Here is a 26,843-nt window from a genome sequence, read left to right as displayed (position 1 = left end):
AACATGGCCAGAGGGTCCTCCCCGCTGGCCCAGGATCCCCGAGGAGGAGCCGCGGCCCTGTCTCTATTAAAGGGTGGTCTGTTCCCCCTGCAGGCGAGGCGGGGGGGTCTGCACTCCAAGCCCACCCTCGGGCCTTCCCAGGCCCTGCCACGCGGAGGGGGAGGCGGGCACTCCCTGGGCAGGTGGGCAGACAGACAGCTGCGGGGCCAGCCTCCCTGTGCTCCCCGTCTCCCTGGTCTGGAGCAGGGGCCCAATCTAGGGCGGCTTCCTCTGCTCCCGGGCCGGACCCAGCCCTGCTCCAAGCCCCGTCCTCCCCTCTGAAGTGCGGACTGTGCGGTGAGACAGGGACCGGGCCCCACGTGCCCCTCCTACCCCACCCGTCCCCACCCCGGCCCTGGCCCTGGCGGGATGCAAGAGCGGGATGCAGCACAGACGGGCCCGGGAAGAGGACAGTGCCGTCCTGATCGACGTGGCCGCCGGGGCAGAGAAGGGGGACTCTCACGGGAGCACAGCCAACGCCTCGGAGGTAACCCCTCCCCTCCTCCCCTCCCCGGGTCCAGGCTCGGTCTGCTCTAGGGTTAGGAGGTGGACGCGGGGACCCGGGAGACAATGGCCCCAGGCCCTTGGTGGGGCGGATGCATGCCAACTGTGTCTTCCCTCCTGCGTCCCCCAGCGACACCCAAACCCTCACCTGCCCCAGCGAAGGGAAGAGGGAGGTGCCCTTAACCCTGAGGGATGAGCAGACACCCCTCAGAACAGGCTGGGCGGGGCCGGGTGGGGCCCCCGGCGAAGGGGGAAGGAATGGGACACAGAGCAACGCACCAGGGTGACGCGGTTGCCTAAAAACAGAGCCGTGAGCGCAGCAGACGTGGCCAGTGGTGGGTCTGGGTAGAGACCGTGGGTGCTTGTTGGGCTGTGTCTGCTTCATTCTGCATCCGCCAGTTTATCAGAACACAGAAGTGACGGGGAGAGAAGGCCCTAACCCCCAGAGGGCGGAGATGGGCTTTAGAATCAGGGTCAGGGTCAGAGCGTGGGTAAGCTTCCGATGGGTTAGGTGAGGGCGAGGCTCGGAGCTCTGCACGGGTGACGTTATTGACAGGGTAGGTTTTCGGTTAAGGTTAGGGTTAGTTAGGATCAAAATTAGTGACGGGGTTCAGGTTAGGTCACCCTGGGCCCAGGGGAGTGCAGATGATTTTGATAAAGTTGCTGGGGTGGGAACACCGGCCCCACCTTGCCTTAGGTTCCAGCCGACCCCCGGAGCCCAGGTCAGCCACTCTGGGAGGCCCCGAGGACCCTGAGGGCCTCAGCCTGGCCTCAGGCTCACTCATGTTCAAGCTTTGTCCCCTGGGTCAAACCTGGAGAAGAACACACCTCCTGGGGCCTGCAGGAGACTCCCTCCGGGCAGCCTGTTGTGGGCCTCCTTTGGCCATCTCTAGGGCTCCCACCCCTGTCCCTGGGGGGCCACAGACACCCCAAGTGAGGCTGTTGGGGAAGATTCCGGGTCCCAGACCCGGGAGTCCCCACCAGGGAGGTTCCTCTTCCCTGGTCCTCCGGGGCCTCGAGCCTCCAGCTGCTGCAGCCTGAGAGTGGACACAGGTGCCTCCCTTCCTGCTGCCCCAAAACATAGCCTCGGGGGAAACACTCACCCGGAACACCTAGAAACGCAGAAGCATTCCACCCTCTGGGCGCCGTGGCCACCTCCGGCCTATCCGAAGGGCACTTAGGGGCCATCCAGCTCTTCTCCAGCCTCTGGAGGCCAGCACGGTGGGCGCCCCGGGTCCTGCCCGTGCTGCCCACAGCCCAGGTGCTCCGTGGCCCGTGGAAGCCCCCGGAGAGGCCCGGGGCTGGCCTCACCCCCGGATGCACGTGTGCTGTGAGCCCCTCTGGCCACGTGGCCAGAAGCTGCCATTCCTCCCACTTCCTTCCCTCCAGCTGGACGCCAGGCAGCCACCGGCAGGGTGGGGAGCCCCGCCAAGCCCTGGGCCGGTGAGCCCCTCCCAGCATCTGCCAGCCGTGCCTGTGTTGGTACCGGGGCTGGGGACACAGATGGGGCACCCAGGGGTGGCAGCGGGAGGACGGGGCCCAGGCCGCCGTCCTCAGGAACCAGGCCTCCCCTCCCTCGCCCAGCACCATCTCCGGAGCCAGCTGTGGTACCAGCCTCTGTGCTGGAGGGTGGGGTGAACAGCACACAGCAGGAAGGGGGTCCCTACGGATGAGGGGAGCTGGAGGGGGCTCGGGGGCAGAGCGGGCGGCCGTCTCCCTCCTGCTCTGGCCTCAGGACCAACTCCAAGTCACCTCAGACTCTGCTCTCTTGCGCCCCACACTTTCTCTACCTTCAAAGTGGATCGGATCCACTTCTCCTCACTCCCCACCCCACGGGTCCTGTCTGCCCCGAGCCACCGTAATCTCCCCAGAGTTCTGCACCAGTGCCCACCTGCCAGCCCTGCTCTCCACGCAGCACCGGAAAGACCCGTGCTAAAAGGAGATGCCCTGACCTCGCACCCGTTAGAATGGTTGAACGACAACAAAGAAACAGAAAACAAGTGCCGGGGAGGACGTGGAGAAACTGGAACCCTCGTGCACTGCCGCCGGGAAGGTGAAACGGCGCGGCTGCGGTGGAGAACGGTATAGGGGTTCCTCAAAAAATTAAACACAGGATTACCGTATGGCCGTCATGGCGGGCTTGCTGAAGAAGACCACTGGCCTTGTGGGACTGGCTGTATGTGAGAGTCCACACGAGAGGCTAAAAATATTGTATACAAAGATTCTTGGACAAATCCCTAAAAATGCAGCATACCGGAAGTATACAGAACAGGTTACAACTGAGAAGCTGAGTATGGTTAAAGCGGAGCCAGATGTTACAAAATTAGAAGAGCAACTTCAGGGAGGCCAAATAGAAGAGGTGATTCTTCAGGCTGAAAATGAACTAAGCCTGGCAAGAAAAATGGTGCAGTGGAAACCATGGGAGCCTTTAGTGGAAGAGCCTCTTGCCAACCAATGGAAGTGGCCAATATAAACATCATTAAATGACTTGTGTGTTTATGGGAAACTGATGTAATTAAATATTCTGTTATATTAAAAATATTTCCATATTATTGACATCTTATAATCAAGAAAACTGATACAGACCATATATAGGAGACTTGATGAAATTGCTGATTATGTAATAGGGACTTGTGAATCGGTTTTTGATTTGTAGAGCATTCATTCAAATTATTTCAAAAATATTTTTTAAAACAGAAAAAAAAAAAAATTACCGTATGATCCAGCAATCCCACTTCTAAGTTTATACCCAAAAGAAGTGATGACAAACATTTGTGTTGTTTCCATGTTGGGGGTTATTGTGATTAATGCAGCAATGAGATCACGTACAAGATTTTGTGTTAATGTAAGTGTTCATTGGGGGTGCGGGGGCGTATACCACTGAGTGGAATTTCCAGGTCATATGGTAACTCGATGTTTAACATTTTGAGGAACCGTCAAACTGTTTTCCAACGTGACCCCCATTTTACAAACCACCAGCAATGAATGAGGTTCCAATGTCTCCACATTCTATCCAACACCTCTTATTGTCTGTCTTGGTATTATAGTTGTCCGAGTGGCTGTTGGGTGGCATCTCACTGTGGGTTTGATTTGTATTCCCCTAATGACTGGTGATACTGAGCATGTTTTCATAGGCTTATTGCCAATCTGTATATCTTCTTTAGAGAAATGTCTATTCAAAATCTTTGCCCATTTAAAAATTGGGTTATGGGACTTCCCTGGTGGCACAGTGGTTAAGAATCCGCCTGCCAATGCAAGGGACACGGGTTCGAGCCCTGCTCCGGGAAGATCCCACGTGCCGCGGAGCAACTAAGCCCGTGCACCACAACTACTGAGCCTGCGCTCTAGAGCCCTCGAGCCACAACTACTGAAGCCTGTGCTCTGCAACAAGAGAAGCCACCTCACTGAGAAGCCCACGCACAGCAACTTAGAGTAGCCCCCGCTCACCGCAACTAGAGAAAGCCCGCGTGCAGCAACGAAGACCCAGCACAGCCAAAAATAAATAAATAAATAAATTTATTTTTTTAAAAAAATTGGGTTGTTTGTCTTTTTATCATTGAATTGTAAAAGTTCTCTTATGTTCTGATGCAAGTCCCTTACCAGACACATGATTTGCATATACGTATTTTTTCTCCCAGTCTATGGGTTGCCTTTTTTACTTTCCTAATGATGTGCTTGGAAGCAGATAGGTCTTTAATTTTGATGAAGACCATCTTACCAATCTTCTCTTTTATTGCCTTGCTTTTGGTGTCGTATCTAAGAAATCATTGCCTAAACCAGGTCATTAAGACTTACAACTATGTTTTTTCCTAAAAAGTTTTATCATTTTAGTCCTTATACTTAGGTCTGGGGAATTCCCTGGCGGTCTAGCGGTTAGGACAGTGCGCTCTCACTTCCAAGGGCCTGGGTTCAATCCCTGTTTGGGGAACTGAGATCCCACAAGCTGCTTGGTGTGGCCAAAAAAAACCCGAGAACAAAACAAAAAAACCCTTAGGGCTGTGATCTTTAACTTGTTATCTTTTTTTTTTACACACACACACACACTTATGTAGATGTTTTACACACACACACTTATGTAGGTGTTTTAAAATTAGATTTCTGCTATTGTGTTTTGTTCTTCACAAAATTTTAGAAAGCTTTTCACATCAGTACATATAAACACATCCCATTCTTTTTTTTTTAAATTGGGGTATAGATATTTTATTAATTTACCATCTTAACTCCACTTTGAGTTAATTTTTGTAAATGGTGTGAAGTAGGGGTCCAAATTCATTCTTTTGCTTGTGAAAATTCACTTGTCCCAGCAACATTTGTTGAAGTCACTATTCTTTTCCCATTGAATTGTTGACCTCTTTGTTTTAAAAAATGATAATAAAATATATGGGTTTATTTTCAAAATCTCAAATATATTCCGTTGATCTATATGTCTGTCCTTATGCTGGTGCCACTCTGTCTTGATTATCCTTTTTTTTTTTTTTTTTTTTTTTGCGGTACGCGGGCCTCTCACTGTTGTGGCCTCTCCCGTTGCAGAGCACAGGCTCTGGACGCACAGGCTCAGCGGCCATGGCTCACGGGCCCAGCCGCTCTGCGGCATGTGGGATCCTCCCAGACCGGGTCACAAACCCGCGTCCCCTGAATCGGCAGGCGGACTCTCAACCACTGCACCACCAGGGAAGCCCTTATCCTATCTTTGTAGTGAGTGTTGAAATAAAAAATTGTGAGTCCTAAAATTTTGTTCTCCTTTTTCTACATCGTTTTGGCTAATCTGGGTCTCACGTGTTTCCATATGAATTTTAAACTTGTCAATTTCTGCAAAAAAAAAAAAAAGTCAGCTAAGATTTTGATAGGGACTGTGTTGAATCTGTAGGTCAATCTGGGGAGTACTGCTGTCTTCACAATGTTAAGTCCTCTCATTCATGCACATGGGATATTTTTGCGTTTATCTAGTTAGTGCTTCTTCAACTTATTTCAACAATATTTGGTACTTTTCAGTGTGTACATCTTACACTTTTTTTGCTGTTAAATTTGTTCAGGTTTTTGGGGGGAGCTGTTATAAATGGGTTGTCTCTCTTTGTTTTATTTTCAGCTTGCTTGTTGCTAGTGTACAGAAATACAGTTGTTTTGTGTGTTAATTTTGTATCCTGCAAACTTGCCAGACCTGTTATTAGTTCTAATAGTGTTTGTAGTGGCTTCTCTGGGATTTTCTATACACAAGATCATGCCATCTGTAAACAGAGAGAGTCTTACTTTTACATTTACCTGTTTATTTATCCTCTTGGTCTGTTCATTCGTTCTTGCATACCTGCACTTCCACCTGAGAGTATTCCCTTCAGCCTGAAGAATTCCCTTTAGTATTAACTGTAGAGCATGTGTCTGGGACTAAATCTCTCAGATTTTGATCGTCTGAGAACATCTTCACTTAACCTTCATTTCTGAAGAACATTTCTACTGGATAAAGAATTTTAGTTTGCAGTGTTTTCCCCACCCTTTAAAGATGTCGTTCCATTGTCTTTGGGCTCCGTTGTTTCAGTTGAGAAATCATGTGCCTGTTTTATTATTTTCCCCTGAAAAAAACATGGTTTTCTTTCTCGCTGCTTTTAAGATTTCTCTCTATCTTTAATACAGCAGAGCTATGCTGCACAATGATTTTCCTAGTTTTTAAATCCTGTTTGGAGCTCACTGAGCTTTTTGAACCTTTGAACTGATTTATTTCATCAGATTTGGAAATTCTTGAACATTCTTGTTCAAAGATTGCTTCTTTCCCACTCTCTCCTGGTTCTCAGATTACAGTCTATTGGGCCTTTGACCATGACCCCATCCTTCTTGTACCCTGCTCTGTTCTTGCCATTCTTTTTGCTCTGAACTTCGCTTTTTCTACTGGTCTCTCCTTAAGCTCAGCATCCTGTCTTCTGTTGAGTCTAGTCTACTGTTAAACACGTCCAGTGAGCTCTGAATTTCATGTGCTGTGCTTTGCTCTTTTATTTCTTATTTTGGGCTGCACCACGCGGGATCTTATTAATTCCCAACCAAGGATCGAACTAGCACCCCCTGCAGCGGAAGCGTGGAGGCTTAACCACCGACCGCCAGGGAAGCCTCCGCTTTGCTACCTTAGCACGTGCATTTGATTCCTTTTCATACATTCTAATTCTCTCTCAAAATAGTCCAGTTGTTCATCGGACCGTTTTGTCCATTCTTTACCCTTTTTTTCTCTTTTAACTTAATAACCATCATTATTTTGCGCCTTTTCTGCTAATAGCTCCACTGTGTGGTTCACCTCTGGGTCTCTGTTGACTCTGTCACCCTCCTGTACAGTGTTGAGCTTTGTTTTGGCAGGTGGTCCAGTTACTGGCAGGTCACCTGGATGGGCCTGAGCTTGGTTTCAGGTGTCAGCTCTGCGCTCATCCCGCAGGTGCAAAGTCCTCACCCCTGTGCTATCGCCCAGGAGGCTCAGCTGGGAAGCCAGAGGGGCCGACAGGCTCCCTCCTCCCTGTGTGGCTGGAGCTCCAGCACTGTGCTTCCTGAGTCTCTGTTAGCCATCAGCCTGCAGCAGCCGCCTCTGGGCGTGAACGAGTCAGCAGCTCCAAGGACCCCCCGATCTCCTCACAGACCTGTGTCTCCGTCCTCTCCACATAGCAGCCCTCAAGCCCAAGGCCCCTTAGCAGCCCCGGATTCTGACCTCCCTCTGGGCTCTGTGGCCCTGCCCTGCAGTTTGGAAACGCCATGAGGGAGAGAGATGAAACGAATGCTTCCCTCCTCTCGAGGGCCTTAGCCCGGCATCCACTGCTTCCTGTGCTTTGCCCAGCTTTTACAGTCTCTGTGGCAGGGAGCTAAGGCTGATGTGACTCACACTCAGAGTCCTTCGAGACCCACATAGACTCCTGAGGAGTTTGGGGCTCACTCTGCAGGGATGGGGGCCACAGAGGAGCCAGAGGGCAGACCCCAGCCCCTCTCCAGGGCTCAGCTTCCCCCGTGGTCCAACGCAGGGCTGTCCTGAAAGCCCTCCTGAGCCCTCCCACCCCAGCAAGGACCAGGGAGGGCCTGGGAAGGAGACACAGAGGAGCAGGCCAAGCGGCCGGTGCCCAGATCCTACTGCCCACCGGGAGCCTGGGCGTCCCGTACCTGTGGGCCAGGTACGTCGGGTAGCTGGGGAGCCCCAGGCTCAGCGTTCGTTCAGTGACCTTGCCCCACGAGCCCTGAGGGCGTGGTGTCCCGAGGCGTGGAACAAATGAAGACCCAGAGTCCTGCTGGGGGCCTCACCCTTCAGTGAGCACCCCATGGAACCACTAACCACAGGCCAGTGTAATACCCACCCATCGCAGGAGGCCAAAGCCTCAGGCCGCCTGAAAACTCAGAAGCCACCTTCCGCTCATCCGTCCCACCTCCAGCGTTAAAGCTTTTGTCAAGGGGTGACATTTGTAATCATAACTGTGTTTTTATAGAATTTAACAGCTGAAGAAGTCCTTTTGCATGCAGTATGTCGGTTACAACAGTTGGCATCACTTAGACCCCCTCGGTCTCCCGCACGCTCCACCCTCCTTTCCCACGGCTTCCTCTGTTCCCCAGGAACAGGCTCTGCCATCAGAGGAACCAATCCTGAATTTTACGTTAATCACATTCTTGTGTTGTGGGTTTTTTAAAATCATTTTTGCCCCCATTTCACGTCACCAAACAACACAGCTTGGTTTTGTCTCTTTGAACCTGATGGAAGGTCTCAGTGTCACTCCTCCTGACGTAGTGTTCGCGAGGCCCGCCTGCGTCGCTGGTGCAGCTGCCGCTTGGCCACTGTCCTTGCTGTGGAGAAGCCACTATCTTCCTCTCCGTCCTTGTGTGGACAGACATTTGACTTCTTCCCAGTTTGGGGTGATTATGAAGATGGGCTGCTGTGCACCTGTGCCGTGCCCTCACGGGGCTGTCTCCTACGGGTAGGGTCGCTGGCGGGGTGCAGGGCCACACCAGTCCCCAGGCACGTTGCACCGCCGACAGCGGGAACTCCTCTCAACACTTGGTGGTGTCAGTTCTTACAACCTGGTGGGGGTACAGTGGTGTCTCGCTGCGGTTTTAATTCACCTTTTCCCTGATTCCTACAGGGATGGAGCATTTTTGCATGTTTATGGGCTCTTTGTGTTTCCAGTACTGCGAACGGTCTTTTGCACCTTTTGCTATCAGGCCGTCCACCGATAGCAATGCTGGGCGCATTTTCTCATCAGTGCTGGTGCTTGTATCCTGGACGTTTCCTCGTCGCTTCCATGCGCGCAAACCCCTTCCGCTGTCGGCCTGGCTGTCCCAGCATCACGGTGTCCTGGTCGGTTTTGACCACACGGCTTTCCCTCCACCTTGTGTTCTGTTTCCTGTCCTTCAGGCATGAAGTGAGCCCCTGCCGCCCTTGCGGCCCGCCCTCCCGGCCCACAGCCGGCTGCGCTCCCTTCCAGAGCTGCCTTAAGAGTTGGCAGACATACACACCGTGGGACTGGGGCCAAGACCCCTCCCTTTCCAGGTTCAGATCCACTTGACAGCCTGGTGCGGGGAGGGGCTGCAAAGCTGCCCTGTACGACGGAAACGGTGTGGCTCACAGGTGCGGTCACATGACTTTGCCAAACCTTCTTCCAGAACTGGGCTGCATCCTCCTTGGGCGCGGGGACCACGCTGCCTGAAGCCACACGCTGCCCAAAGGGCCCTCAGCCTTCAGTCCAGATGGCGGCCCTCAGCTTTCAGCACATGTCACAGCCAGCTGGGGACGCCCATGCCTGTCCCCTGGGCTTCTGGCCTTTCGGGGACCCCGATGGCTGTGATATGGTAGCGAGGGCTGAGAGCCACTGAAGAGGACAGTTTGGGAAAGCAGGTGCACTCAGCAGAGACGCCGGTCCCTGGGACAGAGACGCCGGGCCCCGAGCAGAGAGGCTGGGCCCTGGAACTGAAAGTCCCCGGCTCCGGCTCCAGGAGAGCCTGGCACGCGCCTGCACACAGACACACGGCCAGGCCCGCCCGTGTGTGCACACCTCTGTTGTACGTGCATAACATACACAGATGCCCAGTGGCTTGTCGAAGGCGCAGATGGGCGTTCGTTACCTGCAGAGTTTCTTGCCCATGGACGTCAGGACAGCCAGGTGGCGGCCTCGCAGGGACTGTCGCTGTTTGGCTGGCTTCCAAACAGGAGCGGCCCCCCCTGCCGGCTTCCACAGGTCCACAGAAGCCAGGTCCACAGAGGCAGGCCCACAGAAGCAAGTTGCCTTTTATCAAATAGGTTTAAAACGGCGCTGGTGAGCTGTTACCATGGCTACAGAAATGCCTCTTTTCCTTAGAGTGTGAATGCACACACACGTGCACCCACAAAACACGCACGCACACGTGTGCACACACGTGCATAAAGATGACCGCACATGCCACACGCGCACACGTGTACACGCATGCGTGCACCCCAGGCTCTCACGGAGCCCCCCGTCCCAGTAGCGTGATGTCCAGGACGAGGACAGCGTGGTGCGCTACCACCTCTTCAGCGCCCCTTGGGCTGTGCTCCGCTATTACGCGGAGGACCTGCATCTGAAGCTGCCCCTGCAGGTACCCAGGGCACGTGGGGGGCAGAGAGGGCCTGGAGGCCCCCCACAGCCAGGATCGCTCGTGATGGCCCTCCAGTTCCCGGGGGCAGCCACCAGTGCTGACAATCCTGGGGGCTCCCCACTCCGTGTCCCCGAGGGTCCCTGCCAGCTCCCCCACCCCACCCCCGCCAATTCCACGGTGCTCCTGGAAGCCTTGTGGCCAAGTCGGGTGAGGGGTGGTGCCCCATGGTGGGCTCAGGGGAGGGGCGGGCAGTGCGCACAGAGGCCAAGGCTCTGAGCGGGCCACCTGGGCCCCCCTCCAGGCAGGGGCACAGGGCGGAGGGGCAGCGGCTCCCAGGTGACCTCAGAGCTGACCAGCAGAGCAGCCCTGGAGCCAGAGGCCCGGAGAGGGAAAGGGGCTTGCCTGGTGTTTCTGCAGGGCCCACAGCAGAGCCGGGGAGGGCGGGAGCCAGGGTGCCCGGTTTGCAAACCCACACGCCCACACCCCACCACCTGGTGTCCGCGTCCCCTCAGGACAGGGAGGGGCAACTGACAATTCCTTCCAGGAGTTGCCCAACCAGGCCTCCAACTGGGCAGCCAGCCTGCTGGAGTGGCTGGAGTTCCCCAACATCCTGCTGGAGGACGTGCCCGACGTGCCCCACAAGTCTTACTCCTGCCAGTTCAAAGTGAGCAATCTGTCCAGGTAAGATGGCCCCACCACTCCGCCCGACAGCCTCACACAGGGCCCTGGGATGGATGAAAGAATCAACGAATGAGTGAACCAAAACCTGCTGCTCTTCCCCTAAACTCTCTCCTTCCCAGAGCTTTTCAACCAGGGCCTGGGAGTCTCAGGTGGGTGAGCTTTCGTGCATGTCTGCATTATCTACACGTCGCCTGTATCAGTCAGATAGGCAGGTTGTGCTGCGGAATGAGCATCCCCCAAACCTCAGTGGCTGGACGTGAAGGTCCACTTCCTGCTCAGCTCCATGTCCGTGGTGGGTGGGCACGGTGTCCTGGGGCCCAGGTGGGAGTGCAGGCTCCATCCCACACAGAAAATGCAAGCGGTCAGTCCACACTGGCTCCTGGATCCCTTCTCCCATTCACATTTTACTGCCCAAAGCAGGTCACACAGCCACACACCCAGCAGGCAGTTTAGGGCAGCGTCCAGGCCTGGGGGAACCCGTGTGGGTGGCCAGCACTGGAAACCCCCATGCTGAGGACACCTCCTTCCCGGGCTGGTGGGAGGATTCAGCCTCACCCACACGTGTCCCCACACAGGGAATCCCCAAGGTCCTGGTGTCCCAGGGAGGGCCCTCTGGTCAACCACCTGTCCACACAGGCTACCACCAGACACCGCCCAGAGGCCTTTGGTCCTGAGTTCGGAACTTCAGGGGATGCAGATGCCTGTGGGCTCCTCTGCCCAAGTGCAGTCCACTCTCCCCTACCCTGGGGGGATTTCCGTGATGTCCTGCCATACCCTCAGGAAAGGAAAAGGCCCACACGGGAGCTGCCCATGCCGCCTGGTGGCAGTGGTCGCTCTCTGAGGCCTGGCTGAGGTGCAGGCACCTGAGTTCTGACTCTGAGCCCACAGGTTCCTCGGGAGTGAGAACCAGGCCACCTTCTTCCCCATCACCTACAGGCACCAGATTGTGAGTGGGGTCCTGACCCAGCTCTGAGAGGCCTGCGGCCCCAGACGTCCCGGCCCCCAGCGGGCAGCAGAGGCCTCTGCGGACACAGGAAGGTTCGCCTTTGTCCTGTCCAGAGGGATGAGGTCCCGGGGCTGGGGGCCCCGGGGGGGTGAGGGGATGGATGCTTGGAGGCTGCCCCCACCTCACTGCACAAGGGGAGCACAGCTGGGGCCCCGAATGGGTATCACCTTCAAGAACCTGTGGGACTTGCCAAGACCACGGGGACTGGGGAGGTGTGAGTCCAGTTGGTCAGTGAGGACGGGAACCACGGGCAGAGCCGACCAGAGGCTGAGCGTCCCTGAGAAGCATGGGCAGTGCCTGGCCTATGGTGAGGGAGGGCCTGGGACAGGCCTGCCCAGGAGAACCGGCTGGTGACAACCGAAGGGCACCGGCCACGTGGGCTGCCCAGCAGGGGCTGGGCCGCCCCCGACACAGGCCTCCAGGTGGAGGCTGACTCCTGCCCAGAGTGAGGACCCAGGGCGGGCTGCGCTTAGCTAGGGCATGGGTTCAAATCCAGACTCGACTCCCATGAGCCGAGCGTCCCAGCCAAGGTCTCCCATCTACCAAGCGTGAGAACGATCACCACCCTTGGGGGTTGTGTGAGCCGGTGACATGAGGAAGAGCTGGGTGTACCCTTGCCATTGTCGCCAGGAGCCTCGGGAGGCTGTCTGTGGGCTCAGCCCCAAGACGGGAGGGCCCGGGTGTCCCCGCCCCCCTGTCACATGACAGGTGACCAGTGCCATCCCTGCCACCCCTAGCTGTTCGAGGTCCTGGCCAAGACCCCATACGGCCACGAGAGGAAGCGCCTGTTTGGGATCGACCAGCCGCTGGGGGAGGGGGTCTTCAGCGCAGCCTTCCCCCAGCACGACGTGATTCCAGGGGCTTCAGGGGCGGGGCAGGGTGGTCGGGCTGCCACCAGAGGGTGAGTTTCTGGATGAGGGGGACCCCAGGTCCTGCCCTGGGATGCGGGGCAGCAGCACACCAGGCCCTGCTGCGGCCTGTCGTCTCCCCGAGCAGCTTCTCTCCCTCGGGGGGATGGGGAGGTCACCGAGCCCCTCACAAGACCCGGGGAGGATGTGCTCACCACGCCAGCTGCCACCGTACCGGGCTCGGTCAGCCAAACCATCACCCTTGACAAAACGCCACTGCGTCGGTTAGGAGGCTGTTTACTCCCCATGAGGCCCCCAGAGCCGCACGAAGGGGCAGCGGGGCCTCAGGGCCCAGGTCAGTCCCGCACCCACTGCTGTGTGACTGGGGGACAGTCGGTCCCGGGCAGCCACCGAGGGGGTGAATGTGGACGCGCACCGGGAAGTGCCTGGGCACTCAGGCTCCATCACGCTCCGCGGGCCTCGCCCTCCCTGCTGGCCAGGGCTGCACGGCACGGGGTCGGCAGAACTCTCACCCAGAGACGCGGAGCCCGCTCTGGACCACAGTCACTGGCTCCTCCCAGGGCCACCCCTCCAGGCCCTTCCTCTGCCCTGGACTCGGACCCCGGGCCGAGGGGCTCAGCACAGATGTCCCCTCCTCAGAGAGGCCTTCCTGGACCCCCAGCCCCCAAAGTGGCTCTTTTGCCCTTGAGCAGCAACCCTGCATCCTGGGCTTTGTCTGCCTTGTGCCCATGCTGGGCCGGCGGCCACCTGTGGGTCTCGCCCTGCCCTGAGGCCCCCACACACCTGGACTGTGCCTGGCTGGGGTAGGGTGCCCAGACCAGCCTGGATCCTCCCTGCCCGACCGCTTCTCATCCCCAGGGCCCCTGACGACACCCCCAGAGGGCCCACGGGCCCTGGGCCTCACCCAGCGGCAGGTCCGGCTCCAGCCCTGGGCCCGCTGGCACAAGTGGCACAAGTACCAGCTTCTGGACCATGTGCGCAGGTACCTCGGGGAGAAGGTGGCCTTCTACTTCGCCTGGCTCAGTGAATCTCGTGCCCACCGCCCCTCGGGGCCTCCTGGGCCCCTAGCTGCTAACAGGTGTCCCCAGGAAGGGAGCTGTGGCGGGGGCTCAGCCACCGGCCATGCCGACCCCTCCTAGGCCAGCACTCCCTGGCTGAGCCCTGCCCCTGCCCCACCCCCTGGCCCCATAAGGTAACCCAGCACTGGGACCGTTCTGGGGCACCCCCATGTGCTGGTCATGGACCGGGAACCCCCTTCTGCAAGCCAGGGCCCCCTTTTGACTCCAACCCCCAGTGTCCCTGGCCCACCAGACATGTCCCGGGAAGCCCTGGGCCACCCCAGGAGCTCCCAACCTGGCAGAGGTCGCCCCTGCCCGGGGTCCAGGGAGAGCCGCCCTCTCACCTCCAGGCAGGCCGGCACCCTGGGATGGCTGTCTGCCCCGGACGGCCCCCCGTCCTCGCTTTCCTCACGGGCTCCCCACCCTGCCGCCCAGCACAGTCTCGCCCCCCCCACCCCCCGTCCTGCCCCAAAGATAGCGATGCGCCTGCCCTCAATCGCGCATGCGCACGTCTGTCAAGATGGCGACCAGTGCTGGGGTGCTGTGCAGGGCGGCGGTTCCTGCCCTTGTGGAGTGTACCGGCCTCGGGTGACGCAGGGAGAGGCCACCCATAGCCTCCGGGGACCCGGATGCGGCGGGGGCGTGGCTGTGGCCAGGGCGCTGGCGCCCAAGGCACAGCCCACCTGTGAAGGACCTGAGGCTCCATCTGGGGCAGGGAGGGCCGGGGCCCCAGGAGGGCAAGGCCAGACCACAGGGTCATGGGGGGCGCGACAGGTGGGGTCCTCGTCTCGGTCCTGGGCAGACTTGCATTTTACAGAGCTCCCTCTGGCTCACGCAGGGCAGACAGGGCACCGGGCTGGGATGGATCTGGGCTTGACCCGTGAGAGGCAGACAGGGTGCACGCTTGAGGGCTTGGGGGTACTGAGGGACCTGGCCACGGTGGGGTGGGGTGCAGAGCCGGAGGCATCCACAGTGACCCCCGGTCACCCAGGACTGGAGTCCGGTGGGTGATGTGCCTCTCGAGGAGGGGACACCCATCCTGGGCATGCTGGTTGGAGGTGAATGGGGCTCAGGAAAGGGAGGTCCGGGAGGTGGGAGGCACAGTGGGCTGGAGCCCTGGGGGCTCAGGTGCCGAGGTCAACATGGGGGTAGTCCACAGTCCCGGGTGGGGCGAGGAGGGCAGAGCTGTGCCCAGAGCTGCCGGGGGTGTCCTCCCCGAGGACCGGTCCCCTCCCAGCTTCCTAGAAGGCCCCCACCCCTGCTGGCTGAATGTGGTCCCCAGAGGACGTGCGGCTGTGTAGACCCCCACCTGGGGCTCAGCCCTGGGTACCCAGGCCACTCACAGTCGACTCCCAGGGTTTCCCTGCCTGGGCCCGGCATCCCCCTGCAGGGCTCTACACAGGCTGGCTGGTGCCAGCGGCGTGGGGTGGGCCCACTGGTGCCCCTGGTGGGCTGTCTCATGGTGTCCTCAGACGCACCCACGTAGTGTCCTCTCCCCTCAGCTCCCAGGCCTGCCCCTTGCCTCCTGAGATGGGTGTGCAGTAAGAGGGACCCCCCAGGTGCCAGGCCCTGTGCAGAGCTGGGGATAGAGGTGAGCACTGAGCACATCCCTGCCTTAAGGATGTCATGGAGGGTCCTGCCCGCGAGCTTGGCTGGAAGACTGGCAGGTGGACAGGTGCGCTCCCTGACAGGTGGATAGTTGTGCTCCCAGGTGGACACAGGTAGGCAGGGTGATCCCAGGTGGACATAGGTAGACAGGTGTGCTCCCAGACTGACAGGTGGACAGGTGTGATCGCAGGTTAATTTTATTGGCACTCGCCCTTGTTTCTTACAATAGTGTAAACTTTTCTTACAATAGATAAATAACTGGGCTTGGGTTTTATCCTACTATGGAGCTGAAATTTCAAGAAGTTATCTCCAAAATTATCATTGCATACATTTTTAAAAGAAATGCTGGGCCTGGCAAAGACAGTGTGGGGAAGGAGGGGGGCAAGGGGGCGGGGCTGGGGGAGGGCCGCCTGCCCAGCCCCAACAGCTGCCCTCCCCGCCCAGAAGGCAGGAGCTGTGCCCGCTCTGCCTGGACTCTGCCCCTTCTGGCTGCTCCCCCGCGCCTGTGCGCTGGTCCAGGTAAGAGGGCAGGTGAGGGGAGGAAGGCAGCCCCCTGGGTCCTGGCCCCGCCCCACCCGTAAGCCCAGCTCGGTCACCACCTAAGGCAGAGCCCTCTGTGAGTTACGTAACCGGGGTGGCAAGGTCCCCACTGGGCTGGGACTGCAACTGGCGCCCCCCGCCCCCCCCCCCGCAGCACTCAGCAGGGTGCCTGCACCAGTAGACGTCCACCTGGAGCTTTCACTATTATCGTTGTCATTATGTGTGGCTGGCCGAGAAGGTCAACTGGCGACCCCCGAGCTCTCAGGCACAGCCGGACTGAGCAGAATTCAAGAGGCCGGGGCGAGGGGCCCCTTGGGGTCCCTGAGCCCTCTGGGTCCCGTCAGCCCGCACACTTCCAGGGTGTGTCAGCTTTTCCATGGGAACAGCGGCCTCACCGGCATGCCATACTCACTGGGCCTCGAGCCCTGGTGCCCAGGATGGACCCACAGACAGAGACACCTTTGACACACTGCTGGGAACCCATCTGTACCAGTTTCCTAGGACTGCTGGGACAAATTACCACAAACGGGGGGTTTAAAACAACAAATTGCTTTTCTCCCAGTTTTGGAGGCCAGAGTCCAGTATGGAGGGTTGGCAGGGCTGGTTCCTTCTGGAGAACTGGACCTGGGCCTCCGGCCTGGGTTCTGGGGGCCGCCAGGAATCCTCCTGTCCACTGGCTGAGGCTGCGTCTCTCCCATCTCTGCGTCTGTCTTCACGTGGCCTCTCCCTCTGTGCGTCGCTGTGTCTGTCTCCGCTTCTCTTACAGGGATTTGTCATTGGTTTTAGGCCGTCCCCCTAATCCAGGGTGCTCTCATTCGGAGATCCTTACCCTGACTACACATGCAAAGGCCTTTTTTCCAAGTAAGGCTATATTCTGAGGTTCCAGGTGGACATATCTTATGGGGGCCACAGTTCCATCCACTACAGTCCACCCTCTGGCCCCCAAAATTTTATGTCCATCCCATGTGCAAAATACATTTACCCCCAACCCAGTGTCCCTGGAGTCTCGCCCACTGCAGCATCAACTCTAAGTCCAAAATCTCATCTAAATATCAACAATGCAAAAAGTCCCCAATCTCATCTAAATTATCTAAACTGGGTACAGGTGAGACTCTGGGTGTGGGCCCTCCTGGGGCAAACTTCCTCCCTCCCTGTGCACTAGGAAACGCGTCTCTGCCTCCAGAATACAATGATGGGCACACGTAGGACAGGTGTGGCCTTTCCTAAAGGGAGGGACAGGAGGGAGTAAAGGACCACCAGTCCCAAGCGCGTGTGAACCTCATGCCCCCGCCACAGGCTAGCCGGCTCTCCGACCACGGCGGCACCGTCCTGGGGCTGCTCCCACTACGAGGTGGGTCACCCCCGACAGAGGCCGCTCCCTGAGCACGCACTCCCGCTAAGCACCGGCTCCCCTCCAGGAGCGGCCGAGGCCCCAGTCTGCCGCCTCAGCTCCCACAACACCTGTGAACCCCGTCGCCAGTGAGAGTGAGCCCTACCTCCCCAAGAGAAGCCGCCTGCGCCGTGCTGGCCGGCTCCACGGTGGTCACGGTGATGGTGACGGGTCCCCGCTGCCGTCCGCCCCCCGTCATGCCTCTGCCCTCCTGAGCCTCATGGGGCAGCTGCGTCCCCCTTCCTGCCTTGGGGCTGGGGCCTGACGATTCCTCTGCGACCCACAAGACCCCCGACGTCCTCAGAAAGGCCCCCATGTACCTGGGTTCCAGGGAGGGGCCAAGTTAGGGGGTCTGCGATGTAAGAGGTGTGTGTCGGGCAGGGGGCTCTGGGAAAGTTTCCCCCAGGGCATCTTTCAAGCATGGCGGGGGAGGGGGCAATCCCAGCACAGGGGTCCACCTCACCCTGTCTTGTCTTCCAGTCAGAGGGGCTTCCTAATTGACCCCCTTAGATGTCAAGGAATTCCCAAGTAGGAGGGGAGAAGGAGGGATGGTTCTTGAGCACCTGGGGCTGACAACAGTGCACAGAGGCCCCTTTGATAGCCAGAGGTCACCCACCCTCTAGCTCTCCCTGCCTGCCCCCCCCGCCTGCCCCCCCTCCCTGCCTGCCCCCCCCCCCACTGCCTGGCAACCCCACTAAAAGGAGGCAGGAAGCACAGCCTGGCTGAGGGGCGGAAGCAGGGACGGAGCTGTGGGGGGGGGGGGGGGCTGGGCTGCCCCACAGGTGGCCGTGATGGTCATGTGCCTGGGGTCCATCGTCCTGTACTGGGCCATCATGGCCATCCTGGTGTCCAGGTCAGACAACACCCTCCTCGCAGCCTGGGTGAGCTTCCACTGCTCCTGCTGGTGGGGTGGGGGTGGGGCTCTGATCCACCCCTCCGTCACCCTGCCGTCTCCTATCAGGCGTCACGCGTCTCCAGCCTCATGGGGTCCATGGTGAACCTTGTCTTCATCCTCAACCTCTCCAAGATCTACATGGCCCTGGCCCACGTCCTGACGAAATGGGGTGAGTGCCGAGGCCGGCTGGGTGCTGACCAGGGACCCAGCCCTGCTGGACCGAATCAGAACATGACTTTTGTCATATCTGAATGAGGCACGGGTGGGACGTGCCACATCCTCCCCCCAGAGTCCCTTACATGGCAGTGAGCAGGGCCTCTGTTTGGGGAGAGGGGGGCACCCCAGGCCTCGCCCCGCATCAGCAGGAATCCTTGCCCGTCTCTGCCTGCTTCTCCCCCCTTTCTCTGACCCCTTTCCATTTCCTAAGGACAAATCCATCCGTTCCACAAATTGCACAAGTTGCAGTCCTGGTCTAGGAGAGGGACAGAGGTCAGCAGCGCACAGCGAGGTAGGCTGGTGCGGGCCCAGAGTGCCGCGGAGAGAATGTGGGGTGGGCAGGCGGCCCGGGGAGAGGCTCCAGGTGGGGGTCCAGGGACAGGGCCCTGGGGGAGCCAGCGGTAACGTTCCTGCAACGGTACGGCTGTGTGTCCCCCTCCGGCCTCAGGATTTTCCTCCAACTCACCGTTTATGCTCCCACCTCCACCTCAGCACCTGCTTGCTGGACACCCTCTCCGCCCAGCCCCCCAGACCTGTGCCCCAGTCCGCTTTCCCGGGCCGCATCATGTTACTTTTTATTGTCACTTGCCCCAGCTCTTCCTTTACCGACATAACGCCTTTAGATGCTTTTGCAGTTAGAAATTCAGTAACGCCACACTTGGCCCCCTTCTTGAATGAATTTCTTTAAAAGACCCGGGCGACGCGGCCCTCTCCGCACTCCCTGCGCCAGTGAAGTGCTGACGACAGGCGCTCGCTGTGCCGCACAGACGCACCGGACCTAGACCACGTTCGAGGACACCTTCACCCTCAACGTGTTCATCTTCCAGTTCGTCAACTTCTCCTCACCCATCCACATCGCCTTCTTCAAGGGCAGGTCAGCGCGCGGCACCCGCAGCGCCCTGCCTGGCCACGCCCCCTGTCACGCCCACAGCGACCGCGCCCATCTGGACCCACCCACACCTTGACCCTAGGCCCCGCCCCCATCCGGCCACACCCACACCGCTCTCTGCCCCGCCACGCCACGCACGGCCTGGCCGTCGGTCACGCCCTCACCCCGCCCACTGTGGGCTCTAGGCACTCGGGGAAGGCGGGGGCGGCGCAGGAGTCCGGCACGTGGTGCCCCTCGTGCTTCCGCCAGGTGGGCTGCAGGCGGCCGCGGGAGCAGAGGCATGGTTCGCCCCTAGGTTCGTGGGCTACCCGGGCAACTACCACACCTCGCCTGGGGTCCGCAGCGAGGAGGTGGGCGCGCGAGGACCCCGCCGTGTGGTGCTCCCTTCGCCTTCCGTCAGCCGCTCTTCTGCCCCCGCCCCTCCAACCCCTGCGCACCGCTCTGCCCCTTCCCAGACCCCACTCGGGACAGCCGTCCACGGAACACTCACAATCCACGTGTCCCCGTTGGCACCCGATTCACACCTGAGCCGAGCGCCAGTCACAGGGATGGACCGTGAGCCGCTGTCACGGCCACGAGCTCGGCTGGCACATTGTGGGTGCAGAGGCTGGCGACCCTCACGGGGCTTCTCCCCAAGGCGCCCCTCGCCCCACCCCCCAAGCACAAGCAGGCTCACCTGCATGGCCCAGCAGCTTTGAGAGCCAGGGTGAACCTGTTTTTCCAGAAAGTGGAAGCTGGTTTGTGCAGGATGAAGAATCACTGTAGGAGGGTGGGTTCCCCCAGAGCGGACGCCCAGGCAAAGACCCGGATTCAAGTAACGGGTGTGGGTGTCACCCTGGGAAGCATGCAAGGGGCAGGGGCTGTGCAGAAGGAGGTGCACCCACGAGTACTTGAGGGGGGGGTCACCACTGTGGGCTTATGAGCTCAACCCTGCCCCACGCCCTCTGAGACATTGTAGAAAATCCCTCAAAATGTGCCTGTGGTTCCTTACTGGCTGAGGGCCAAGCACACCCCGAAGCAGCATGAATGGGTGTCTTGAACAGTCCACAGGTGGCCTCTAGGCTGGGCCAAGGAGACCCGGGTGGGAGTCCAACAGCTCCTGTGGAGCACCTCACCCGAAAGACCCTCTTCTCCCTGATGGAGAACAGCAACTTCCCATGGGTCTGGGCCGTGACCCAACCCGACAGCTGCCTGCAAAGTGACTGACCCCCAAGGGACACTCTCCATTTTCGCATGAGAGGGGAGGGGTTTTCCAGGGACAGGGCAGATGGGACCACAACTCGGGGCATGACTGCACATGACACACAGCAGTCAGGCAGCTTTGTTATCGGTTATCAGTGGGAAAAGTTCCCAACTCAAAATGGTTTCAACAAAAAATGGAGTTTCACTGGCTCCTCTGTTGAAAATACAGGACTCTGTGAACTCAGGTATGGCTGGATCCAGGTGTTTCAACAATGTTGCACTGCTTTCCCAAGCATTGGCTGTGTCCTCAGGCAGGCTCTCCTCACCTGGTAGGGAAGACATGCTGCAGTGTGGGGCTGATATCCCAAGAGCACAGGACGACACCCTCTAGCTTAGTAGCCAGTGCAAGGCATGCTGTCCCACAAGCTCCCCATAAAAGCCCCAGGCCCACCTCTCACTGGCTTGATCAGGTCACTGATTGGTGAGGCCTGCCTGAATCCTGGGTCCTCCCTGGAGCCACAGGCTAGGGTCAACCCCATGTGGGTTCCCAAAAGAGCCCAGGGTTGCCGTATGGCCGTGCTTCTGGTGTTCCCGTGACAGTCCGCCCGCGGGACCTGGGGAAGACTGTGGGGGCTTGAATGAGGTCAGGAAGCGGGAGGGAGGGAAGGAGGGTCTCTGCCGTCCTCAAGGTGCCCCTGGCATGTCTGAAAGGGAGATGAGGGCATGGCAGGGGCCACCTTCGAGGCATAGAGAAGGATAGGCAGCCGTGAGGCTGGTCCCTCCCACAAGGTAATCTGGAGCCCTGATGCTGTAGTGTGCGGCTGGAGGCTGCCTCACTGAGTTGGCACAGGAGCTCCTGGTCATCACGGTGGGCAAGCAGATCATTTGCAACGTGCAGGAGATTCTGGTCCCGCGAGTCACCCACCCCAACCCGTCCCTGGGAAGCACCCAGGGACCGTGGGACCCGGAAGTGTCTGAGGCCACAGCCCCCAGTCCAGCCCCAGCTGGGAGAAGAGGTTGGGGGGAAGGCAGGCCCGGCCCCTCCTGGACCCCAGTGACTCCAGTGCTGTGTAGGGGGAGGGTCGGCCCCAGCCACCTGCCCCACAGGCGCTCTGCCACCTCCACCCCATGTAGTTGCAGCAGGTGCTTGAGTTCTCCTGCCCAGGGGCCAGCTTTGGAGGGGAGGAGGCCTGGGTTCCCGGGCCCTGCCCCATCCATGCCAGTCCATCCTGTCTGCAGCCCACTGTGGCTGGGCCGGGGGCGTTCTTAACGGGGACACTGGGGTCCCACCTCCCCAGTGCCACCCACTGGCAGCACTGGCGCCCCTCCCATGCAGAGCCCTTGCAATGGCCTGTCCAGGCATGGCCTCTTATCTGGCCCGAGGCTGGACTCAACCTGGACGCCCTCCAGCATCCCCACACACCCGATCTCCCTGTGATGGCCGCTCCCTGGCAACTCCCCCGGGCAACCGAAACCGTGGCTTCAGACCTTGGCCAAGCCACGTGCCCTCTGTGGGCGTGGCCCTGACTCTCAGGGCAGGTGGTACCGGGAAGCTGAATTCAAGCAACAGGCAGGTGTAGCTGGGCTAGCGAGCGACACACATGCACACACACGTGCCCCACTGTCCTCATCCGCTCCCTCCCAGCCCTGACACAGCTCCCCGGAGGAATCAATGCCCCTAGATCTCCTACGAGTGATGCTGACTTGCCTGAGAGCTCTGCTGGGGAGCTTGGCACGCCCTCGCCGCCACCCCTGCTGCCGCAGGAGCGGAAGGCCTCACCCTCGCACTGCCCACCCTGTGGCCCCAGACCCTCCTCCCCTTGCTGCCCTTTGCTTGCAGAGTGACCAGGACCCGGCTTGGGAGGACGGGGCCATCGTCCTGGGGGTTTCTGTCTCCAGGGAGCTACGGGGCTGGTGGCAGAGGTCCCGGCTCTGCTCCAAGGAGAGGAAGGCAGGGCTGGCCAGGTGCCCTAGGAGGCAGGCAGACTACGAGCTTCTGCCCTTCCAGGGCCCCTTTGACGGGCACCTTGAGATGGGTAGGAGCCATGGCGGTGGCCACAGCCACCGTGCGCGGGGAGGGGCAGCCGCACTACTGAGGGGGCTTCCAGCCTCAGCATTCCTGCCTACATCTGCCTTGAAACATGATGTAGGGGTCCCTGATGGAGCCAGGCCTGCAAAGATCAGGAATTGTGGCGGCCAGAGTGGGGAGCGCCCAGGAAAGCCTGGCTGAGGGCAGCAGTGGCAGCATCCTGGGCACTGGGGTTTGGAAGAGGACCTGGGCAGTTGATGGGGCTCCCTTGGAGTGGCCTTAATCTCAACCCGCCCTGGAAAGCCTGGGCCAGAGCCCCCCGTAGGAAATGAGAAGTGGGGTACGCAGGAGAGTCAGCCCTGGGGGTGAGGGCAAAGGCCCCCTGAGAGGTAAGGTTACACCTCTGGGGAGTTGATTTTCTCCAGACATTTTCTCAATGCCCGCACTCTTTGCTGGACCCTCCAGTGCCCTTGCCAGGTGGAGGCCTATGCCTGGGGCTCATTCCCTGCATGAGGTGACTGCAGTTTTTGAGGCCAGAGTCCGCATCTAATGCGGGCACTGGTCCCTGCAGCCAGGCCCTTCTCTTTGATGACAGGGGAGAGAATCATGGCACAATCTGAAGTGCTGCATCTGAGCCAACACATTGCTGTGAGCTCCCCGGCAGCTCTGAGCTCCCCGGCAGCCAAAGCAAAAGGGGTGGCAGTAGTGGCATCGTTCTGTGGGTAAAAGGGAGCAGAAGGCTCACAAGGGAGAAACATGGTTTTTCATGATAATGTGAGCCGGCTGACCTTGTGTCTCTACTCCACTGGACAAAAGGCAATGGGACCCCATGCTCTCCTTAGGAATTATACCTAAGAGCCAGGAACCCCTTTCAAGGAGCCCCTTCCTAGAATCAGCCCTAGAATCAGAGGCAGATTCTACTGCCACTCCTGCCAGGGTGAGCCAAGCAGTGGGGAGGACTGTTAAGAGTCCCTGACCTCAGGGAGATGGGGTGGCCCATGACCAGCCAGAAACGCATCCAACTCTGTGACAGCAGTCCGGGGAGGCTTCCTGAAGGAAGGAGCCCTGCAGCCGAGCCTGCGGGATGAGTACCATCAGGAGGAGCAGGAAAGGCCAGAGGCCGGGGCTGCTGTGCACAGTCAGGGGCTTCCCCTGAAAGGCGCAAGTGAAGGGTTTACGGTGGGCAGTGTCGGCCATCGGTCGCAGGCACGCGTGGCCCTTACCACCAGCTGCAACCGGGCGGGCAGGGGTCAGGGTTCGCGGGCCGTGGCTACCGGAGGGCCTGGAGGCGACCACCGACCCCCGCAGTGCTGCAGTCCGGCTTCATCACCGTCTTCGTTGCCGCCTGCCTCCTCGCGCCGCTCTTCGCCCTGCTCAACAACCGGGTGGAGATCCGCCTGCACGCGCGCAAGTTCGTCCGCGAGCGCCGGCGCCCCCTGGCCGAGCGCGCGCAAGGCATCGGCATCTGCTTCCCCAACCTGGCGGGCATCACCCGCCCGGCGGTCATCAGCAACGTGAGCGCGCGGGCCTGCCCGGGGTGTCCGCCGGGGAGAGCGGGGCCGGGCGGGGCGGGGCGGGGCGCGCGGCCCCGCCGGTCGCCCGGGCCTTCCTACTGGCCTTCTCGTCCGACTTCCCGCCGCGCGCCTACTACCAGTGGAGCCGCGCCCGCAACCTGCGCGGCTTCGTCAACTTCACGCTGGCGCGCGCCCCGCCCGCTTTAGCCGCAGCGCACAACCGCACGTGCAGGTGAGGCGGGGCGGGGCTGGGCGGGGCTGGGCGGGGCTCCCACCCGGAGGGGCCAGGCTGGGAGGGCCTCGCGCCCCTGGCTTCCCGCCTCCTTCCCGCCTCCGGAGCCCCGCCGGTCCGGTTGCTGCCCTGCGGGAGGGATCTTGATCACCAACCCCATTCCTTCCATGGATACAAGCTTCTTTTCTTTTTCTAGTTCTTCTTGAGTCAGTTTTGGTATTTAGTATTTGTTTTTACGGAAAACTGTTTCAGTTAAGCTTTAGAATGTAACGACATGAACTTATATTCTCTTAAGACCTCATTTTGTAGTTATGGCCCCATCTTCTTTCCAGATATAGTACATGTATTTCCTCTTGAAAATCAATTTTCTGAGTTGAAACCTTAACTCGTTTCAGACTTCTTGGGTTTTAATAAACAAATTGTGTCTATAAATTTATTTGAACATACTTTTTATAAATTTATTTATTTTTGGCTGCTTTGGGTCTTTGTTGCTGTGCGTGGGCTTTCTCTTAGTTGCGGCGAGCAGGGGCTACTCTTCGTTGCAGTGCACGGGCTTCTCATTGCAGTGGCTTCTCTTGTTGCGGAGCACGGGCTGTAGGCGTGCGGGCTTCAGTAGTTGTGGCTCGCGGGCTCCAGAGCACAGGCTCAGTAGTTGTGGCGCATGGGCTTAGTTGCTCCATGGCATGTGGGATCTTCCCGGACCAGGGCTCGAACCCGTCTCCCCTGCATTGGCAGGCAGATTCTTAACCACTGCACCACCAGGGAAGCCCCTGAACAAACTTTTTAAAAGCTTCATTCCACTAGTGTTGATAATACTTCTATCCTTCACTTCTAAATATTTCATCACTTCAATTGTGATTTACCTATTTATCCATGAATCACTTAGGAAAGTAATTTCCCAAACACACAGAGTTTTGTTTTTGCTACTTTTAAAAAATCATTTGTGGTTTAACTGCACGGAGGTCAGAGAGCCTGAAGAGTTGACCTGATGTAAACCTCACATTTGTTGAGTCTCCCTTTAGGATCTGCTGGTCACAATGGATTTTTGCATACGTTTCAAGTGAACCTAAACAGAATCTTTATTAATTTTGGAGCAAGGTTCTACATATACCCATTAGGTCAGGCTTCTAAGCTTTGTTGTTCAGATTTTAATTTTACTACTAGAAGAAGACAAAACACTTTTAGTCACTTGTTAATCACAACTCTGGTGTATTTCATTAACTTCTGTGGCTACAGTGTTTTCTTATGCATTGTCTTTCCTCTGAGTTCATTTTTCTTCTCCCTGAAGTTTATCCTTTAATAGGCACTTTCAGGAACGGTGTGGCTGGTGAACTCTTAAGTATGTTCATTTTGTCCTTCAAATGGCAGGTATAAAAATCTAGGTTAAGCATTATTTTCCCTCAGCTCTTTCTAAATATTTCTCTTTCGTGCACTGGCTTTTCTTGTTAGAAGCATTCGTTGCGTTTAAGACTTTTTCCTTTTCCTTCATTTGTGTCACTAACAGGCCTGTCACGGAAGGGCTTATTTAAGTTTCTGACCGAGACTCAGCAGGTGCTACCGATCTAGAGTGATGCCTTTCTTTAGTTCTGGAACAGCCGCATTCTATTCCTTCAGGCAGTGATTCTCCACGCTCCCTGACCTTCTCTGCTGTTGGAGCATCTCCATTCCCCCATGTGTCTTGAGCACTCTCTCCTATTTGTCTGTCTTTCTGGGCCTCAGCACTGCGTAATTGTCTTCCAGCTCCCACGATGTGTCCCTTCTGTCGTGTCTCGTTTAGCCACTTTAAGTATAGCCCATTCTTTGGGGAATTTTTATTTTCAAGATTTTTGGCTTTTTTCTTTTCCGACAAAGTTGGCCCTGGTAATGCTGTTACCACAACACAGAAATACGGAGGACATGAAAGGACAGCAAGATGACCATTCAATCTGAACTAGCCAGCAAAGCCCAGTGTCGTGCTCAGGATAGCAAAGGAGCTGGCCGGGCAGCCTGTGTGGGGACATTCCCTGCTCCCAGTACCCTCGCTGGTAAGCCCAGCCGGTGAGGAGGAGGAGCTGAGAAGTGTGTTTGGCACCCTCAGCCCGGCTCCCCACTGAGCCCCATGTCTCCTGCAGGTATCGGGCTTTCGGGGGGATGATGGACATCATGCCCGGACCTACTGGAATCTTCTGGCTATCCACCTGGCCTTCATCATCGTGTGTGAGGCACCAGCATGGTGGGCCCCGCTCCCCACCCCCAGTACTTTGCCTAATCCCAGCACAAGGTATGCAGGGGTTGGCGTGACCAAGGGCGCTCACTGCTGTGTCACCTTGTTCAGATCACAGTCCTCTGCATCCCTTCCCTGCCTGGCCTCTGTCTCCAGTTGTGTGGACGTCAGAATGCCCTGGGCACTGCGGAGTGTCCCACGGAAGCCGGGGGGTGGTCTCTGTCGCTGTGGCCTCTGCCTCTTCCGGGAGTTTCCTTTTCTGCACTGATGCTTGCTGTCCGCTCAACCCACACCTGAGGAGCAGGTGCCCCACGAAGGCCACCCTGGGCACTTGTTTTGCCCGCAGCACGTGGTGTTCTCCATCGGCCGGGTCCTTGACCTCTTGGCGCATGACATCCCCGGATCTGTGGAGATCAAGGTGAAGCGGGAGTAG

General features: G+C 58.4%; 1 protein-coding gene and 1 pseudogene across 1 annotated transcript; both read left to right on the top strand.

Moving 5' to 3' along the window:
* Window positions 1-421: 421 nt before the first annotated feature.
* ANO7 (anoctamin 7) lies at window positions 422-26,843 on the top strand. The gene is made up of 25 exons (XM_067739923.1): window positions 422-526; window positions 9,151-9,336; window positions 9,991-10,098; window positions 10,616-10,762; window positions 11,027-11,100; window positions 11,668-11,725; window positions 12,523-12,686; window positions 13,229-13,407; window positions 13,513-13,677; window positions 13,794-13,846; window positions 14,187-14,384; window positions 17,157-17,211; window positions 17,341-17,414; window positions 18,033-18,131; window positions 18,212-18,314; window positions 18,573-18,634; window positions 19,144-19,299; window positions 19,436-19,600; window positions 22,273-22,468; window positions 23,498-23,626; window positions 23,770-23,975; window positions 24,116-24,207; window positions 26,168-26,231; window positions 26,319-26,399; window positions 26,757-26,843. The coding sequence occupies exons 1-25, from the start codon at window positions 422-424 to the stop codon at window positions 26,841-26,843; spliced, it is 3,006 nt and encodes a 1,001-aa protein (XP_067596024.1).
* Window positions 2,609-3,084, top strand: LOC137225719 (NADH dehydrogenase [ubiquinone] 1 alpha subcomplex subunit 5 pseudogene; annotated as a pseudogene).

Source organism: Pseudorca crassidens, chromosome 6, assembly GCF_039906515.1.
Source record: "Pseudorca crassidens isolate mPseCra1 chromosome 6, mPseCra1.hap1, whole genome shotgun sequence".
In the NCBI taxonomy this organism is placed as follows: domain Eukaryota; kingdom Metazoa; phylum Chordata; class Mammalia; order Artiodactyla; family Delphinidae; genus Pseudorca; species Pseudorca crassidens.
This window is presented reverse-complemented; position numbering and strand designations above follow the sequence as displayed.

Excerpts from the sequence above, each read along its gene's own strand:
- ANO7 (XM_067739923.1), top strand. The coding sequence starts at position 422 with ATGCAGCACAGACGGGCCCGGGAAGAGGACAGTGCCGTCCTGATCGAC. Across the intron at positions 18,635-19,143 it reads GGTCTAGGAGAGGGACAGAG|ACCACGTTCGAGGACACCTT; the intron begins GTCAGCAGCGCA and ends CACCGGACCTAG. Across the intron at positions 26,400-26,756 it reads TCCACCTGGCCTTCATCATC|CACGTGGTGTTCTCCATCGG; the intron begins GTGTGTGAGGCA and ends TTTTGCCCGCAG.